The sequence below is a fragment of the Solanum lycopersicum genome, chromosome 2 (genome assembly GCF_036512215.1).
Source record: "Solanum lycopersicum chromosome 2, SLM_r2.1".
Taxonomy (NCBI): domain Eukaryota; kingdom Viridiplantae; phylum Streptophyta; class Magnoliopsida; order Solanales; family Solanaceae; genus Solanum; species Solanum lycopersicum.
In genome coordinates this window covers 65,870,029-65,890,591 of record NC_090801.1, presented here as the reverse complement: position 1 = coordinate 65,890,591, position 20,563 = coordinate 65,870,029, and the positions used below count along the sequence as shown (strand labels likewise).

The 20,563-nt window shown below is 31.7% G+C and overlaps 4 protein-coding genes across 4 annotated transcripts; 1 reads left to right on the top strand and 3 right to left on the bottom strand.

Annotated features, from left to right (window-relative positions):
* Window positions 1-810: 810 nt before the first annotated feature.
* LOC101246684 (WAT1-related protein At3g28050) lies at window positions 811-5,332 on the bottom strand. Its single transcript, XM_004232234.3, has 7 exons — window positions 3,995-5,332; window positions 3,833-3,898; window positions 2,851-2,964; window positions 2,000-2,237; window positions 1,649-1,807; window positions 1,392-1,543; window positions 811-1,309 (listed from the first exon to the last, which is right to left on the bottom strand). Exons 1-7 carry the CDS (start codon window positions 4,195-4,197, stop codon window positions 1,147-1,149), a joined length of 1,095 nt encoding a protein of 364 aa, XP_004232282.1. The 5' UTR covers window positions 4,198-5,332; the 3' UTR covers window positions 811-1,146.
* A 928-nt stretch (window positions 5,333-6,260) lies between these two features.
* LOC101246983 (WAT1-related protein At5g40240-like) lies at window positions 6,261-9,548 on the bottom strand. The gene is made up of 7 exons (XM_004232235.4): window positions 8,888-9,548; window positions 8,748-8,810; window positions 8,556-8,672; window positions 7,727-7,964; window positions 7,225-7,383; window positions 6,960-7,111; window positions 6,261-6,633 (listed from the first exon to the last, which is right to left on the bottom strand). The coding sequence occupies exons 1-7, from the start codon at window positions 9,079-9,081 to the stop codon at window positions 6,489-6,491; spliced, it is 1,068 nt and encodes a 355-aa protein (XP_004232283.1). The 5' UTR covers window positions 9,082-9,548; the 3' UTR covers window positions 6,261-6,488.
* Window positions 9,549-12,425: 2,877 nt separating this feature from the next.
* Window positions 12,426-14,293, top strand: LOC101247279 (RING-H2 finger protein ATL46). Its single transcript, XM_004232236.5, has one exon. The coding sequence runs from the start codon at window positions 12,973-12,975 to the stop codon at window positions 14,143-14,145; it is 1,173 nt and encodes a 390-aa protein (XP_004232284.1). The 5' UTR covers window positions 12,426-12,972; the 3' UTR covers window positions 14,146-14,293.
* Window positions 14,294-17,928: 3,635 nt separating this feature from the next.
* On the bottom strand, window positions 17,929-18,378 carry LOC101247878 (uncharacterized). The gene has a single exon (XM_004232238.5). The coding sequence runs from the start codon at window positions 18,376-18,378 to the stop codon at window positions 17,929-17,931; it is 450 nt and encodes a 149-aa protein (XP_004232286.1).
* Between the last annotated feature and the right edge of the window lie 2,185 nt (window positions 18,379-20,563).

The window sequence follows — 20,563 nt, the reverse complement described above, 5'->3', positions numbered from 1 at the left end:
ATCTTCCCCCAAATCCACTTTTCCAATCTCCAGGTTACATTTTTTTTTTGACTCGTTTTTTTTTATAATCTAAAGAAGTCCAATGAATCGTTTCGGGTGAAGCCTATGGATCAAGTAAACAAATGGATTGGGCCAATTAAACTGCAAGTTACCAAAATGTGAGTTTGATTTTAGGGTTACTTACCAATATGTAGGGGTAACAAAAATTATTTTCAACAAAATGGACATATGTATGTAATGTATCGAAGGGGCGATTTCTTATCGTAAAGTTACACGGTATTATATAAAGTCTGATTTTAGTTTAATAAATATATATAAATATTGACATTTTTGACATAAGGTAAATTTTTAGTCTAGTGGGTTAAGGCATTATGAAATTTTTTAGTCTACTGGTATCGATATTTGCATATAATGCATGATATTGTATAAATAGTGTATAATCATATACACATAATATATAACTATGTATTAAAGATGGTTTTTTTAAAAAAAATAATTAAAGATGTATTAGTAATGTAAACTTATTCACTGCAAAACGTCAATTTCTAAAGGACTCCTCATTGAGGTTTAATAATCTTTTTTAAGTGTAAATTACATTAGAACCCATTGAGATTGAGATACAAAACTGTTCAACTAACATTAACTAGCAAGGCCTTAATTACCTGTTCCCATTATATAGATACTTATAGTACCAAAATAGGCTTTAGTTCATTCCTGAGATACAAAAGGAACATTTTGTTGTGACTTTCAGTACTTTGAAGCCAATGATAAAATGTCAGTAGTAAAACAAGTATTTTTCCAGAATAGCTGTACAGAACAAAGGATGGATATATATATATCCAATGATAAAATGTCAGTAGTAAAACAAGTATTTTTCCAGAATAGCTGTACAGAACAAAGGATGGATATATATATATCCAATGATAAAATGTCAGTAGTAAAACAAGTATTTTTCCAGAATAGCTGTACAGAACAAAGGATGGATATATATATATATATATGCCAACAATTTTGCTACTCCTTTTTTTCCCATAACGGCATATTGTTTCTTCCTGTACAACCCCATACTCGTTTTTGGTTCATAAAAGATGGTGTAATTTTTCCTGCCTTTTGTGTGACGTCCCATTCTGCTTTCAAACTAATGGTTCACTTGTTTGAGATGCCTTCATTTTTGTAGTTGTGTAACAAGGGGAACTTTTGATCTGGAGACGACTCGAGATCACTAGAATCATTATATTCAGACATCTCTTTTGCCTTTCCCCACATTACCGTATAGAATCCAATTGCAATTACCGTTGCTCCAACGATGCTGATTGTCAAACAAGAAAGTGGTTAATTAGATTACTGTACTTAAAGAAAATAAATGCAGAGTTGGGCACTTGAGTTTGTACCTTCCCAAATAAAGAGTATCTCCTAAGAGAATGACTCCCATGGCAACTGCAATCGCGATGGACAATGGTTTAAACATTGCTACATATACTGGTCCTTTCACGCGCAAAGCCCAGGTGTGAATTGTATTATTTAAGGATGAACCCAATATTCCCTGGGTGATGCAATGCATATCATTTCATCGTACATGAACAGAAGTAGCAAAACATTTAGTATAAAGATATAAAAGAAATCAAACTTATTTCTTGTTTTCACTTACAGAGCAGAGGATGGAGGCCAGTGCGATATCCGGTTTAATTATCCATTTGTTTGAGTCAGGTTCAGATAAAAATCCTACAATAGCAGCTAGGATGCTAACAGTTAAGTTGTAGAAGAAAACTACCGTCACTTCTGCTGGATACACCTTCATAATCCATGTCTATCATAAAAAAAAAAACACTCTATTCAGGGACTAAGTCTGCGTAAAAAAAAAAACTTGCCCGCACAATGAATCAGGAGTCACAAAATAAAGCGAGAATATACATATGAAAGAAAATTGTAAATAAGACACGTAGGTGGCGTAATTTGCTTGTTGTAAAAATTGAGTAGGAGTAAAATAAGAATATCATACCTGAACTATATACCACATTGGGACTAAAAAATATTCAGTTGTGAGGAAAAGGCCACCAAGCATCCAATTCGATTGAGATGAGCTGAGAGGTTGACGTAGTAAATTGGGTGTGGCTGTGGTAGGCACTAATATTTTTGGGCCTTTGTACAGAGTTACTACGAATGCTCCAGCTATGGACACCACCGTGCCCAACACTTTGGCTCGAGTGGTTGATCTTTTCAACTGTATCTTCTCCATCCTGTTTAAAAGATCCACTCATCAAATTTCTTCTTCTAAAACATAAAACCAGAGAGACATTTTTTGAACTTGACACCACAGGTCTAATAATGAAAAGTGACGAACATTTAAATACAATCCACACATGAGTTTATTTTTGTAAATTAGCGTGAAATGAATCAGTTATACCGTTGGCCTGTTTTGAGGTCACTCTTTAAATTTAGTCCCCGTTAGTCAAATTGAGATAGCTTTGCCCTTTGCAGTAGAGTTGGATGAATTTTTCTTTTACAGACCAGTTTAATCCAGGGACCTTATAACATCGATGCAATTATAATAGTGGCCTCGAAGGGTCATTTATGCAAATGATTCGATATTTTTTCAAGCCTTTGGCCTACAACCTTTTGTTTTCAAATAATGAATCAAATGGCCTACATGCTACAACTTAGATATCAGTAATCTTAGTCAAGTTTTTCCTTTATTTCAACTATTTTTTTCGGTTGGAAAAAAATGATGGATGCTGACAAAAGATATCAACAACTTGACAAAATTGGAGATTAAAAAAAAACAATCTAGTTTCATTATAGTGGGGACAAGAAAATGACCTGAAATTAGGACATGAGATTATAAAAGAGAACCTGAAAATGACAGCCAAGACGAAAGTAAAAGCAGGGACGAGATTGCTGATGGCGGAGGCAAGCGTTGGAGAGGCATAGATAATGCCTGTATACCCCATTATCTGTGATGTACACCTGCACTTCCAATTATGCACTATATTAGTATACATTATGAAAAGGTAAGAAAACATAATTATATTTTGTTATTGGACTATTTAGTTAAAATTTACTAGAATAAAACACCAGTGAATGATCATCAAAGCGTATAGTCTAAAATGTTACTGGTGTTTGTTGGATTTCCACTTTACCCTGAATAATTTGCACCGTATGGCCTTAAAAAGCAAGTGGATGCATTTTTCATTTTCACAGACAAATTTTTAGCCAACTGAATTAATGTGAAACGAATATATGTGGTGCCCTCAAAAGAGGTCATTTGCGCAAATGCCCAGTCCCATCTATATTAGTAATGAAATAAAAAGTAAAGGACAAAACTTTACAAGAATTCTTATTGACATTGTGCCTTAGTATATGAAATAGAATTACTATTGAAGTATCAATCAACTTGTACTTTAATCTCAAATTATTGAAGTTGACTTTTTGATCTCTCTTTATTGGTTCAGCACTAACTTTAACAATTGAATTCTGTCAAATTAGGCTTTGACCGAACTAACACCCCAAAAGTCAGCTCAATTGAACGAGGATTGCTAAGAGACCATGGTCCGGTCAAATAGATCTCTCTGATATTATGTCAAATTAGACTTACCGCCTAAATTACACCCCGAAATTGGTTCAAAGCAGAGGACTGTCCGAACCTTACAAAAGTGTAAGAGATATGTTCTCATCTTAGTTCGACGTGGATCATCTCATCAACAAATTCAATTGATTTAATCATTTATAAGACCAACAACATCAAATTATCCTAATTTTCTCAAAAACAAAAAACAATTTTTGGGTTTTAGCATATCTACAGTGAAAAAAACAAGAAAAAGAGTCAAATTATTACCCGATAACTCCAAGAAGAAAGATTTTGGCAAGAATCGAGCAATTGAGAGGTGGAAGAATTCTTGATCTGCAATTAGATAGGTTTCAATTTTTCAATACCCCATCAGATTCTTGATCAAATTTTACAAACATGCAATACAAAAAAAAAAAACAGAGCATGTACCTGGTGGAGAAGAAAGGAGAAGGAAGAAGCAGAAGAGCCGCAAGACCATAACTATAAACAACAAAGACATGATTACTCATGCCTTTGTTAGTAGCAGCTTTGTAAAGCGTATTTAATCCAACATTTATACATTCCATAGTCACCATAGCTGCAAATGGTAGCACTTCTTTGTAAAAAGTTGTCTCTCTGTTATTGCTTCCCATTTTTCCTCTGTTTTTTTCTTCAAAATCTTCAACTTCTACGCGTGGCGGACATGAGCTTTACCTAAAAATCTGATATTTATTCATACGAGTGTGTGTGTTCAATAAATACGATATGTTATGGTCCAGGATTAAAGTAACTGTTTTTTTTTCAGCTAAGCTTACATTGAAATTGAAGCAACTGTTTTTTTAGCTAAGTTTTATAGGGAAAATTAAAGATGAAATTTTTTACACTTTTTTTTTATTCCTAAGGTCCTACATTGAAGATGACATTTTTTTATTATTATTAAAATAATTTAGACCAAAGGTTGTGCAAATTTCGTTAATTTCTAACCATCTATTCATCAAAAAGTATGGTTTTTTTTTTTTTTCATTTTCTAATCCGACAGCGCTTTCAACTTGCAAAAGTTATTTTCGAATCAAACCGTCTTTGTACAATTTGTAACTAGACCAAGACTCAATATATTTAAACCTAGTTATGTTAGTATGATTAGTCGAACGAAGTTATTATTTGTGTTTGTTCAATTGATGTGGGGACATGCAAATAAAAATTGATTTATTATATTTATTTTTGTCAGTTTTATCTATCTATAATCTTAAATTGGAGTCCAAAATTCTTGTTAAAACCTAGTTATACAGAGAGTTTTGAGATTTTATATAAAGATATACTTGTATTTGGTTGAAATTTAATAATTGATAACATATCATTTTGCCGAAAGGGAATTAGTTAGTGCATATAATTGTGATGTAATTAAAGATTAAGAAAAAAAACATTAGATGAATGGGCACGCTAAGTGGGAGTTATCCTCATGAGAGATGAGAGTTGCTTGTGGAAGTGATAAAAGGATGAGTGACTATTATATTGTGCTTTTGTGTGATAAAAGGGCAATCTACTAACTCTACATAATTGGTTTCCTTTTGAATAAACGACAAAAGAGCAAGTGAAGTTTGAGTAACATTGGGGTCGATTAAATATGAATTTGTGTCAGCAAAATTATAGTATTTTTTAATAAAAGTGATTTTATACGTAGTTAAACTTAATATGAAACGTTTAATTAAATATAATAAGTAGCTACTACTCTATCCTACCTTATCGGATATAATTGGCATCCATTCAACTAAAGATTAAAAAAAAAAACAAGTGAAGTGTGGAGTGGAGCTCTAACACTGTGGAAGGTGAATGGTGACACAAATTGATTGTTGACATTTCGACAATTTATGCACTTTCCTTTCAATTATTGATACTTTCACCACTACAATAATGCTTATAAAAAATAAAAAGTCAGTGCTAGACAAATTGTGAAATTGACCTACTTCTTTTATCAAAGAAAAAAATTGCAAGGAATTAAAAGAGCTAGATTAAAATCAGAAATAATACTAATTAAGTAACACTGATATTCCTAGGCGTCTTCAATCATAATTTCAAGTTAAGATTATGCTTTAAAATATAATGATAAAAGTTTAATTAACTATAAGATTAATTCGTTGATCTTGCTGCTTGATCAACAGGGACATGTCTAGGCTTAATTTTTTTAAAATACAAACATGTAAATTTGTTATTGTGTAATGTGTGGCATGAAATTCAAACCTAGAACATCTAAATTCTACCTTCTTTAATATAAATTATATGTCATGCACGTCTCCTATATAGTATCTAAATTGGCATAATTTTGGGTTTTGTTTTTATATTAAAAAAAAATACTACAATAATCTCGATCCCATACCTAACATGATATCAATATGTTAGAAAAAAAATATATTTAGATAAAATAATCACATACTTCAACATGAGATTAGACGGTCACATAAATACGCCATAAAGAATATATCCAGTTCTCCACCCCTATAAAAGGATTACTTCTTGCACTCGTAATTAGAAGTGAAAGCTGAATGTACAATTCACTTTACATCTTCTCCAATGACCACTTTTCTCGTCTCTTTTGAAAATGAAAAACTAATTTCATGAATAACATATCTTCTTTCTTTCTTTAATTTCTTTTTTTTCTAACCTAACATAAGTATCTATCTCAACCAAATTATATTAGTGTTCCTTCTATGGAGATCAATTATTCGCACATAAATAGAGCGAGATTGAAAATTAACAAGACATATAATGGTCTAGTTACACTCTAAACTATTATTTTTAAGGGTTGTGTTTTATCGTTAACAACTAAATGGAAACAGAGGGAGTAGAATTTACCAACTTCTTGATGGCATAAAATGCGAAGTTACTAACAGAAGAAGCTTAACCAACTTTACTACATTACTTAGTCTTATGTTTTTCTTGCCACAAGTTACTTGTGCAATAGAGGGCTTGTTTGATCTGTTGAGTCAATTACACAAACAATGTCCTCAACTTCAACCATGGACTTGATCTCCTTAGCCTTCCCCCACAGAACAGAATAAAATCCAGCAGTTATAATTACTGCTCCAATAACACTGCACACAATATTCAAATAAATAATTCACTACATGAATGTTGTTCTTTTTCCGAAAAATGCTGGCTATGGGCTCTTCAAAATCAGAAGGAATATGTTATCACATGTTTAAAACCACTCGTTTCAAAAGCCATTTTTTTTTCCTTGTTAAACGTTGTATCCAGTCAAATATATTCAAATGGAGGGTGTATGTAATACAGGGAAAAGAGAGACAAGGGGTTAAAGGTTAATTCTTAGGAATAAGCATTAATCTATTTTTGAACAACAAAGCTAGTTGACTAAAGATCTATAAGCATGAGTAGAAGGATGGCGTTGTCTATATATTACCTTCCTAAATGGAGTGGATCTGCAAGGAATATGATCCCCAGGATTGCTGATATGACCATTCCCAAGGGCTTGAACATGGCCACATAAAGAGGACCTTTCTTGTCTAAGCACCATGTCAAAACGTTGTAACGGAAGACACTTCCGGAAACCGCCTAGAGTTCAAGAAGATTTATAACCGATGAGTCACATACATAATATATCTATATATAAAAAAAGAACAAGGAGAAGAAGAGACAGAAAACGAAAAATGCATCAAATATCTTACGGAGAAAACAATGGCTATCATCCCAATCCCAGGCTTCACCATCCATGTCTTTGGATTGCTTTCTAATGCCAGAGTTAAAATTGCACATTGAATACTCCCAAAGAAGCAAGTAAAAAACACTATTGTCATGTGTTCGGGGTATTTCTTCACGGTATCTGTCTGAGTAAATACAAACAGATATATATGAGCATGTGACTTATGTTCTAATTATGAGATATAAACATATTTATACCTACGACGCAATAGAGCAGCTACAGCCTACAGTTTAGTGTCTAAAATGATTGAGAAAATGCCCAACTAAAACTAAAGAAGTAAAATTTTATTTGAAGTATAAAATGAATCGATCCCACCAAAAGGTTGCTCGTGGGAAAATGTTTTAAACGAAGTATATTTAACTAAAGTAAGTCCTATATACATGAAATTACCTGGGAGATTTTTAAGCTGATTTTTAACTTCAAATAATTCATTTTCTCAATCTTGAATGGCTTTCTAATATGTTTACCTGAAGAATGTTCCATCCAGAAGACATGATGCAGGTGGTAGTAATCAGAAGACCTCCCAATATCCAGTTTGATTCTTGTGAAAGTACTAACTCGTGATGGGATGAATCAGAAGGTAAATTTGATCCTAGTACCCTTGGTCCTTTGTATAATGTCATGATGGATGCCCCCATAATTGCCACTACGGTGCCCACAGATTTTGCTTGACTGCTGGCCTTTGTTATATCTAACTTCTCCATCCTAAAAATGTCAAAAGACTGAAAGAATGAACAACTAGTTACAACTGAAACTTATGATCTAACATAGTACCACTTTTACTAGAAAAAAAGACATAGTGCTAGTGTCAATACCACATATAAGAGAACACAGATCAGTAATTTTTTAATTGTCCTCCGTCACACAATTGTGAGCATATCTATTAAGTTTAAACAAATACTCAAGCAATGGCAGACCTACATGTACACTACTGTATGCTCAAGCACACATTGTTCTTTACACGATCACTATATTTTTAATAGGAAACTAGCATTTACACCAAAATAGATTCACGAGCACCTTCTGTGATTAAGAGCAAATAACCTACAAATTCTGGGTCTGCCACTATATTGAAGACGAGAAACTATTTAGGTTTGCAACAGAAGAAAGCAACTTTTTTGCACATATTAAAGAATGATTTAGATACTGGAAAGTGGAAACCCCTAACTATGCACAAAAGTGAGCTTAATTTCTATAGCATTAATTAGTAAACCTAATGATAATGAATGGTAAACTATGTTGCCATAAACACTGTATATAAATCGAAGAAGAAATTAGGAGTTGGCGAAGCCTCACCTGAAAATGATGGCAAGCAAAAATGTAAAACCTGGCATCAAATTCCCTAAAGCAGCTGCCAGTGTAGGAGTGCTGTACTTAATACCTGTAAAGGCCACAGCTTGCACCAAACAAATTCTGCATTTCAGTTCACAAGTTAAATTTTCCCCAAATTTGATAACAATAAAACAGAGAAGAAAATTAGTAGAATACCCCAACAGGCCAAGAAGGAAGAATCTCCACAATATAGGCAAAGTAATAGGAACCATATTGCTTCTGAAAGAAAAGAAAAAAGTAAGACTTTTTTAAATTTGAGTAATCTCAAGAAATAGGATTGATGATTTTTGACAAACCTGTGTCTATGGAAGATTAAGCAAGGAAGAAGAAAAAGGGTACCAAGGGCATTATAGTAAACAACATAAACAAGATTGTTCAATCCATCATTCATGGCTGCTTTACCAAGTGTAATCATCAACATTTCACAACATTCCACCATCACCATTGCCAAAAAGGGCAAGAAATCAGTTGACCAACATTGCATCACCATTTTTCTTTCTTTACACTCCCAGTCCCACACCTAGTCAAGAATCCTTTTTTTTCTTCAGAAGAAAGACAACAACTTTTTCATTGCCGTACAAAATTTGATAATGTTTTTTTTTTTTTTTGGTTTCATTAATCAAGTTGGACCCTTTTTATTTGCCTATCGTGCTTAAACCTAAAAGAAAGAGAAATTTGACTACTGCGGCCAAAGCAGGGTAGGGTAGAGTTGTCAACTTGAATATTTTTCGTATTTAAATAATTTGTACTAATGAAAGTATGAGTTAGTTCATGACAACTTGAAAATATCAAACATATATTTAAAAAATAATCTTCAAAATCTACTCTTAGAACTTGTGGTCAATCAAATTAGAAATTTTTGTATGTAATAGATTATGTCAAACACAAAATCCTGCTTCCCACCACTTATGACTTCTCTATAAATAGAGGCCACAAGTAAAAGTTACTCGAAGGCACAACTTGTGTAACTCTTATTTCCCACTCAAAATGCCTAAACCCAGAAAGCCTGGAACTAAAGGATTCGTGATTCAACTCGGTAGAAATCACATATAGCAAATAAAAAATTTATATTTGTATGTTATAGCAAAGTTTGCATAATTGTTCTTCATAACAAATATAAAATTGTATAATTCGCGATACATATACAATTGTATAATTCGCTGGCCTAAATTGTATAATTCGCTGGCCTAAATTGTATAATTCCCTAACCTATTTCGCTGCAATTGTATAATTCACTATCCTATTTCACTGCAATTGTATAATGCACAATTGTATAATTCGTTGCCTATTTCGCTGCAATATTTTCATAAAATTTGCTTTGCATATAATTGAATCGAATTAAGATGTATGTATATTGCATAATTATAAGTGTATAGCAAGAAGATATATGTTTCTCTCTCGCTTTATACAAAAACAGAAACACAATATATATACTTCTGTTGTATAAAGCTAGAGAAAATTGTATTTCACTGTAATTGTATAATTCGCAATTGTATAATTCGTTGGTCTTTTTCTCTGCAATATTTATATAGAATTTGAATTTGTCTACAATTGAATTGAAGTAAAATATTTGTAAATTGTATAATTAAGTGTATAACACTATGTTTTTGCATGTGTACATACAATTTTCTCTCGCTTTATACAAAACAAAAACAGAATTTATACACTTCTGTGTATAAAGCGAGAGAGGCGAGCAGAGGGAGAGTGGCGAGCGAGATTTTGGAGAGAGAGGCGTCTGGGAAACTTTGGCTAACGTTTGCTATGGAGCACAATTAAATCAAACCTAGCTACTCCATTTATTTTAGGTTATTAGTTTGCTATTATATACAATTTCCCCCTTTTTTTTCTAGATCTTATTTATAAGGGGTGTGCACTGTTTAGATTAAATTGAAAAATCAAATCAAATCAAACAGAATTTTAATTTGGATTGGTTTTTAGATTTTTGGTTTGATTTTGCATTTATAATTTACTTTATTTGATTTTTTGATTTGATTTCGGATTTAGAAAAACTAAAATAAAAAAAACTGAATTTTATATAAATATATAGAATTATGATGGAGTTAACCACTTTTATCCCTTTTTAGTTATTTTCCACATGATGACATTTATAATTGATATACTTTTAAGTATTGTATTTTACGTTTTACTTGTGATTTATATTAAAAGGTGTATTTTAATAAATATATAAATTTTATATATATATATAACTTTATTGTAATTCTAATTATTGACATAACCGATTAATCAAGCCAAAACAATTCGAACCAAAAAGAGAAAAATCAAACTAAACCAAATTTATTTTGGTTCGGATTGGATAATTCTTCTTCAAAATCCAAACCGAATAGTATAAATCGAATCGAAAAATCAAATGCACATTCCTCTATTTACTTATAGAATATGTTATTGTTATTATTACAAAAATCAAGATGATACAAATGTCTATTATAATTCAAGAAAAAAAAAGCAACTTAGCTTATTGTGTGAAGTCATAATCATGAAAAAAAAATAAAAACACTTTCGTCCATTTATTTGAATAATTCAAGAAGATAAGCACATCGTGTGGTGCAATTTAGGGATTTATAATGTATGTTTTCTAATCTAATCCCTTTTTCAACGACTAAGACTTGTTTTAAATAAAATTTCTTCACCTGATTATAATTGCCTTCTTATAAGGACAAAATAATTTGCTTTAAGTAAGAGGTTTGATGTAAACTTCATTGTGGCAATAATCTTATTCATATTTAATATTATTAATTTTTGTATGGAGGGCAGATTGCAAGACACATATTGTATTATTATTGCTAAATATAATATATTCATAATATTTTTATTGCTAAATAATTACTGTAATATTCTTTATTTATTGTGATGTATCCTTATTATATAGATAGGTAATATGTAGATATATTTTTATTTTTTTCGTTTTGGCTTGATAAGTCATAATATATGCTACTTGACTCTTTTGAGAACTGTTACAAATGAATTTAAAATTCTTAAAAAAGAATATCTTTATATCTAACAATTATTTATGCATTTCGATTTATTTTTTCTCAGATCCTATGCAGTATAAACGGAATCTAATCCTCGGTAACTTGCAAAAAGTATGTTACATTTGCTTAAACTTCAAGAAAGTTAACATTTTATTTATTTGTTTTAACATAGAGTATCTTAATATAAAGTCTTCGATTTTGTTAGAGGATATTTTATTCTTAGTATATGACTTTTTAGCATGAAAATTTAAATGTAGTCAGATTTTAACATTGTTATCATAGAGTTGTCTATGTTAGAAAATGGTTTATCCCTAACATATGATTTTTTGATGCAAATCTAAAATTTAATAAGATTTTGATATGAATATTGAAAAAAAAATTGTGCTGAAAATGAGGCTATCAAAATTTGTAAGTGGTCCAGTTGGCAAATGACAAAGAATATAAATTGTTTATTACCCAATTTTTTTTTTCAAAATGAGTAAAGAATATCGTCAACATGCCTATATCAAAGGAATAAATAGTAGTAATTTGCTAATTGTCTAATTAAATTTTATTTATTTCATATTAAATTAGAGATTTGAAACCTCAAGAACATTGCATTAGATTGATACATTCACATCATAATATTTCCATTTCAGTTTTTCATCATTAATGTTCTCCAAATAAATTATATTTAATTCCTATTAAATCTTATTGTTTTCCTTTTTAGCTTTTTCTCTTTATCTTTTTCTCCTTTTACCTTTTTTTTTTCCCTTTATCTTCAATTTTTTTTTAATAGGAAATTAAAAGGTGCAACAGTAGTAAGTATTTCTTTTTGTCATTTTTTACTGTTTATTTTGGAGAATAGTGAGACTTGTCAGTTGACAGCTTTTGGTTTCCAAATAAGTCAATGTCCTTTTTCAGTTCAAAATCACCCCTCTAACTTCTCTGTTTTATATTTTACACACTATTTTTTTCTATGTTGCTAAAAACTAGAAATTGTTTAAACATAGAGAGAAAAATAGGCTCAAAAATATTCAAACTTTTTTTTTTCTATTTATGTTGTAAAAGGGATTTCAAGATCCTATAAATGTCTTAGGGTTTTGCTGCAGCCAGAAGTGATTCTTTATATAAAGGGATTGTTATAAGTATTGTTTTTCTGTGTAATGGTGACTAAGTGGGAATCAAGACAGGTAAAGATTCTGTCTTTAGCATTTTCTGTTTGGTTTCATCACTATCTCTTGTTATTTGCTCTGTCACTAAATTGTGTTTTCTTTTGAAAAAAAAACAAAAGACTCCAACTTTTCTTGAATCTGAAGGGACAGTGATTCTGAATGTTTGAGTTTTTCTAAGCTTCTGAGATGGTGAAAGGTAGATAAAAAAAGTTGGTTTTTTTTTAATGAGTTGTTGAGATGATTTGTTCATTTGGTGAAGTTGAGTCACAAAGATGGGTTTCTGGGCATACCCATCTGAAAAGTTCTTGGATTCAATATAGAAAAGATGGTGTTTTTACATATCCTCCTCCTCTGTTTCCCCCATCTCCTCCTCCATTTGGTGGAAGTTCTAGTTTTCATAAGGAACCAAACTCATCTTCTTCATCCCCATCTGGAAACAAGATTAGTCCAGCTGTTCTTTTCATTATAGTTATATTAGCTGTCCTGTTTTTCATATCTGGTCTGCTTCATTTGCTAGTTAGGTTTCTTATCAAACACCCTTCTTCTTCAGCATCATCTCAATCTAATGGATATCCTGAAGTTTCTAGTTCAGATGCTTTGCAAAGACAGTTACAACAGTTATTCCATTTACATGATTCTGGTTTGGATCAAGCATTTATTGATGCATTACCTGTCTTTTTGTACAAAGAGGTTGTTGGTCCTAAAGAGCCCTTTGATTGTGCTGTTTGCTTGTGTGAATTCTCTGATAAGGACAAATTGAGATTGCTCCCTACTTGTAGCCATGCTTTCCATATCAACTGCATTGATACTTGGCTCCTCTCTAACTCAACGTGCCCTCTTTGTCGAGCAACTCTTTTCAATCCCGGGTTTCCCATTGAAAATCCAATTTTCGATTACGTTGAACCGAGAGATGATGATGGTTATCATGGTAATGGGGATCACGAGTTCCCCACTTCTCAAAAGACTATGGAACTAGAGGAAGTTGTGGTTGCTAAAGCAACATTTCCTGTGAGACTTGGTAAGTTTCGAAGATTGAATGATGGGGAAGAGGAAGTAGAAGGAGTGGGAGAGAGCAGTAGCAGTAATTTGGATGCAAGAAGGTGCTTTTCAATGGGTTCATATCAGTATGTGGTTGGTGATGCTAATCTTAAGGTAGCCTTGGACAATGAGCGGAAGACGAATAATATGAATCAAGCCAATTTGGCAGAGCATGGTCCTAATCCGTCAATTGATGAAGAGATTGAGGGGAAAAAGATAGGTATCGGCACAAAAACAGATAGTTATTCTGTTTCCAAAATTTGGCTTTGGTCGAAAAGAGGCAAATTCGCAAGTTCTTCAGATTGCCAAATGGAAGATCAGCCTCCTTCTGGTATGGACTTTCCATGGCTTAGAAGAACAGAAGGCATGTAGTGAATTCTGATCTCTTGTTCTCTTTGTTTTATCCTTTTTTGTTAAACGATAACAGAGAGGTGAGTTTGCCTTTTGGCTAGTATTCTTTTAGATGCTAATTCAACAAAGCATGCCATACTTGATAAATGATAATCAGCTTGATTCAAAAGTTTGTTCCGCAACTGCTATTTACTATTATTCTTATGTTCCTTAAGTTCTGTAAATGTATAGTCATCTCTTCATTCAATTGGTTCATGAATTCTTTCATGATTAATATATGAAAAGCCTAATGATCAGAGTGTTGGGATAACATTTTTTTTTTCATTTGTCATGAACTGTATTAGTAACCACCTGTAACATGCCCAAAATTTGCAACTTAGTCCTTAAGCAGTTTCAATCTGAGTCGTTATGTGTTATTTGAGATGAGGGTCTTTTGGAAACAAACTCTCTATCTCCACGAGGTAGGACAAGGTCTCCATTCACTCTACCCTCCCTAAACCCCACCTGTGGAAATACACTAGGTATGTCGTTTCTTGAAAAAGGTGGATGCTGTAGTTACCTTAGAGTCACGAGTGTGAGATACACAGTCATCTTGATTCTTTTTTGATAAGGAGAGATGTCCAATTGCTAGTAGGCTCAAAGTTCATGTGTGGCAGTACTCGAATTTGTGACATGTGCTCAACTCAAATATCTCTCACGGGTTGTTCTTTTACCCTTGAATCAAACCAATGCCCTATGGCACAGTGGTCTTAGTTAATAGAAAATGAAGACTGGGATTCTCTTTGGTTCTCTAAGCATCCTATTAATTTGGCTTACATGGTCTATATTTTGTATCTTTTGCCTTAAACCACACACATGCGCAAACTTCACTCTTTCTTTTCTTCTTTTATCTTTTCTGTTGCAATGGAGGAGGGGTGCTTTGTGGGGAAGGGCGGTGTTTGAACACATATTTTTGGTGTAGTGGTGGGATCCATGAAAACAGTGGCTTTGTTGGAGACCATATTAAGTGGCATCAGTTATGTGTCATTTGTCTTCAAATATGACCCTGTTTGTAATTAAAGCCTTGTTGATTCTCCAAGAAAGAGTGCTGGCAAAATCATTAAGTTACAAGTAGAGATTAGATATCATAACCCCCTACTAAATTATTAGTTAATTGACAATAATAATGTAGCCTCACATGTTGCACTGAGGCTTAAACTTTAATAATTATCTGAAAATGTATTTCTCTTTTAGTACAGTAACTCTGCTAAATTTCCCAAGTTTTTCAAGTTTGACTTCCTTTGCTTAGCTACATTAAACTTTCCTAGGCCTACGGATTTAGATGATTCTACTGAAAAAGTTTTTTTAAGATGTGAGAGAAAAGTTCCCTAAATTTTCCCTCTATATTTTGCTTCTTTGTACTTTTCCTTTTTCTTCTTTGCGTCCCTAGATGTAGGGTAAAAGGTGGCACAAATTATTTATTGCAACAGCTTCTATATTGTTCCACATTCTATTGTGGGATCAGTTAGATTGTCCTTCAAAGCTCTCCTTGCTCCTTTTCTCTCTTCTTTATATCCGAATCTCCGGCTGGCTCTACTATAGTTGGCCATTTGAACTTGTGACATGCTCCTAAGTCCTAACCAACAAGATATCGCGTGTTGTATATATGTACAAAGTCATGTGACCTATAAAGTTCCCTATGTTATAATCCAACCAGAGTGAGTGTAGCAAATAATTTGTAGTAAATGGCATCTTCACGAGTGCAGATTATAGTAGGACAAAGTCCTTATCAAAGACTATATCTTGAAAATCTGCACCACATGACAACCCACAATAGTTTTAGATTTATTCAACTACAAGGGTGGGGTGTTAGCTTACTTGGACTTGCTGCACATTGTATTTTCCTTTGGTTTAGGCAATGAATTGTCAATATTCTGCAGTGACTGGAAAATGACTTAGTTATGTGGTCCACACATCATATTAGTTAGTACTAATAATAGCTGAAGCTTCACCTTTCAATCATGCTGAAGTAGGTCCATTATTGGTCATTCATCATACTTTTTTTTGTCTCTTCTTCTGCTTCATTTCATCATCACAAATTATGAATTTCAATTGTTTAACTTATTCTTAATTTCAATTATAAATGTCGATTTTATTAGATTAGGTAATGACTTTGTCTCCTCAGATAACCCCAAGGAAGCTGCAACTACTACCCACCGTATAATCAAATAATAATAATAATAATGCTAGTTGAGATGGAGAATTACTATAGTATAATTGTGGCTATAAGAATTAAAATGAAATAAAGTTGGTAGCAATTAGCAAATCTTGGTGGGGAGTTGAGCACTTCAGTAATAGTCAAGAGGCTACTGGATTCCAACCCTTTGTCACCATGGTTTCAATGAAATGCCTCTTTTCGCATATTTAAATTCATAATATTCAAAAGTTAGCGTGATGCTTGTTATTAATTTTCAACTAAGTTGTCGATTACATTTGAAGAAAATATATTAATTTAGCCCTTAAACTTAGCCTTTGTGTAGAGTTTTTTTTTTTTTTTTAGTAAACATGAATTGATGATTCAAGTAACAGCGAAAATCAACTATAGAAACGCAGTCAATAGTGTTACTATTAGTTTATGCGGACCTACGATGCTCATGACATAAATTGAGGCGTAAAGTTTATCCGTATCGAGTGTTTACACTAATTTATTTTAATTAATTAACATATATTTTATTTTATTAAATTACATAATAATAAAAATTGATTTAGTTTGATTAAACATCTAGTACATAAAAATTTTTTCGAAATAAAGTATTATAAACTACGGAAAATTTTTACATTTTTTCGATCCAATGGAGACAGCTGTTTAAAGAAAAAACTTACATTTGCTTTCCACAGTATAAAATTGGTAAGCGACTCTCTATCTATAGATTTAAGCGCCATTTGATGATGATTCATTCGGAACTCAATTAAATTCTTTTTTTAGAACTCAATTAAATTCTTTTTTTTTTCCAGTTATTTTCTTCATTTCAAAAAGAATGATTTTTTTATTTTTTTTAGTTTGTTTAAAAAAAGAATGGTCCCTTTTATTTTTTTGCTATACTTTTAACTTTAACTTTTCACCTGACTTTTTTTTTGCTATACTTTTAACTTTTCATGTGGCATATTTAAATCACAAAATTAAAGGGCATTTTGGTACATTTGACATAATTTTAATTTTGAACAACATAATTAAAAAAATTTCATTCTTTTCTTAAAGTCCGTTCCAAGTCATACTAGGTCATGCTTTTTAAAAGGGAAGGAATATATCTTTTTATAGTCCAGATTAAGTTAACATTCTCATCTTAATCAATGCCATAAATATAATTAAATTAACCTTCTGTAGACATTATCATTAATCACTTTAATTTTATGAATCATCCCATATAAAAGATCAATGCTAATCTGATGTAACAATTCATCAAAAGAAACTAGAAAAATAATGTGATTTATCAAACTGTAAACAAACAAACAAATAAAAGTTGGTAGTTACATTTTTAAAGAATTAAATCGAATAATACCAATTGACTAATCAAATTCTCAACTAAAAAAATAAAATAAGAGTACTCAAATCTTTTTTTTATTTCCCCAACTCAATCAACCGACCAAATTTTATGTCAGAGAGAATCAAAACCACCTGTATCATCACCGTCACAAGCGTTGCAAATAACAGAGCCCTGCCCAATTTCTCCGCCGCAATTCTCGGCCCATCGCCGCCGCTTGTCCGATTCCACATCATGGCTTCCTAATTCGCCGCTTCAATCAAGATTCCGGCGGCTGAGGAATTCACAACAAGGATGATGAGTCTTTGCCCAAATCCATTGAAGACTTGGCAGAAACCGGAATTGAAGCGAATCTCGACGAGAAATCACGAAATAAACGATCGTCTTCCGATTGATCGTTTACCCCTGGTCCATCATCGAAATTCAAGGAGTAACTCATGGGGTCGTAATTGAATTTATTAGTTTTAGAACGATTTTTATTGAATCGTCTAATAAATGTCTTCCATTTTGGACCTGCCACAAGTTCCGACCACTCCCTGACTTTCATAACAACGTTTAACCCCTTATCCCACCAATGCGTTTCTTCCTTTTGATCACTGGTAGAGACTCGTTCCCAAACGCCTCTTCCACATGTGAAAGATGGAAACCAAAAACAACAACCCCTTTTCGTGAATTCGAGCTCCTGCAATTCTTCATTCACGTCCGAGTCTTTTGTGTTTGTTTGACCCGCCATGTTTCAAGAAATTGACGACAACAACAAGAAAGGAGAAAATATCACACAATCCGCAACCCCTTTAAATTAGGGGTTTTGTTGTTTGCAGATAAATATGGAATTTTATCAGAAACCCTAAAGCATTCGGGTCTGGATTTCTCTCTGTCCATTAAGTTGCGAATGTTTATAACGGAAATATAGGAAGAGATAAGGGAAAACCGGTAAATGCCGGTGACAAATTATTAGTTGGGAGGGTACAACTGTTAGAGGAACACAGCTGGAGCCAACTAATTTTCGGCTTAGTTATGATTTGTACTCGTGGCAATTTTTTATTGGAAAGAATATCTATACAACTGTGGGCCTGTGGCGCCTCTCCTAGTTAATTTGATTCCGTCTTAACAATTAACGGATTGTTTTGTTGAAAGTCACCTATTATTGCCGGTAATTCTTGAGGGTATTAAAGTCCTCAACGGTCGAAAATCGAAGTAACGATAAATTTTTTTTTTGTCAATCTTCCTTTTTCAGTTTGGTCTTTGCTTTCACATTTACTTCATGTATTAAGTCACCGTAATTAAGATTTATATACGCTGTTTATAAATTTTCAAAACGTCATATTATTATTTTTATTATGTATCTTATTGATTGATATTATATCATTTGTGAATATATGCAATATATATCGTATCAATTTTTTCATTTCCTCTATTACTTAAAAAAAACAACAAGCTAATGATGCAACATCATCATGATCGGCAAGTTAATTATTTGGTGTAACTGTGTGATATGAGTAGTTTTTTATTTGTTGACAATGATAGAAATTATTAAAATTGAAACTTTGTTACTCTATGATATACTCATCCAATTTAAGATGGACAATTTTTATATCATATAATAATTAAGAAATCATTAATAGATTAAATTTTACTAATTCTTTTTCTTTGTTTATATTAATAATCCTCTTGAAAAAAATTCTTATGTCTTCAAAATTTGTTTAAACTTCCAAAGTTCATATATTTATAAGTGTAAAATGAAAAAAAATAATTAATTTTGTTTTGATAAAGTAAGTGATCAAGTAATGTGAGACAAATAATTTTAATAAGAAGCTCATCTAATATGAGACGGAGTAAATAGCTCAGAAGTGAAGGATTCACTTCTTCTTCTTCTTTTCTTGTTAACTTCATAAAAAATTGAAAATGTTTTACAATTAGTTAAATTAAAAGAGAAAAAAAAATAGTTCAAGGTCCAAGATATGTTGAGGATATAGAGTTTTAATGGTGATTATGATTTGAATAAGGGAAATGATATTCTCAAAGATTTCATTAATTTATTTATCGCGATCTCTCATCATAAAATGGATCATATTATTAAAGAACATGTGTATGATGGGGAAACAAAATTGATCTGCCATGTACTTACTAAATGTGAAATTAAGTGCTTATATATATGTTTTATACTTTATTTCATTGGTGTCAAACTATTTATCATGTCATATTTTTCTAGAGTTAAAATAATAAAAATTTTAATTGACATTTAAAAATATATTGATTTATTATATTGATATAAAAAAATATAATTTTTTAATAATTTTTTGAAATAATTAATTTTAATCTAATCAATTAACATTAAATTTTGAAAAATAAAATGTGATCCAAAATACTTTTGTATGGAGAGATGGAGTAGTAATTAAATTTGCAAACACTATATAGAAGTCTTGAAGTTCGTTTCTTCCACCTAATAATTTTCTTGAAAGATGAACCTTTAAATTAATACATATAACTCTTGAGTTCATTTATTTTCACCTAAAATAATTGTATTTATTATTCATAGTAGCAGTAGCTTTTAGTCAACTTAGAGGAAAAAAATAAGGAGAATAATTCTGTCTTTATTAAATTTTTAAAACTATATAATAAAGAAAGTTATAATCCACCAAACTCTTTGTGTGCAAATATTAGTATAGCTGGAGAAGCAATTGATAAGGGAGTAGGACACACGCAACCAAATGCTGAGCCTCTAAATAAAGGGAATATGGAATCTAGTATAATATTTTTATTTTTTTTTATTATATGTGTATTTGTTAGCACTTTAATTAGTTGAAGAAAAAAAACTTAACACTTTGATAACAATAATAATAATTAGAGTGCTTGGTGGATGTTATATTCTAATCTATCTCTCTCCAAAATAATTGTATCAACTCACACCTTCAAAT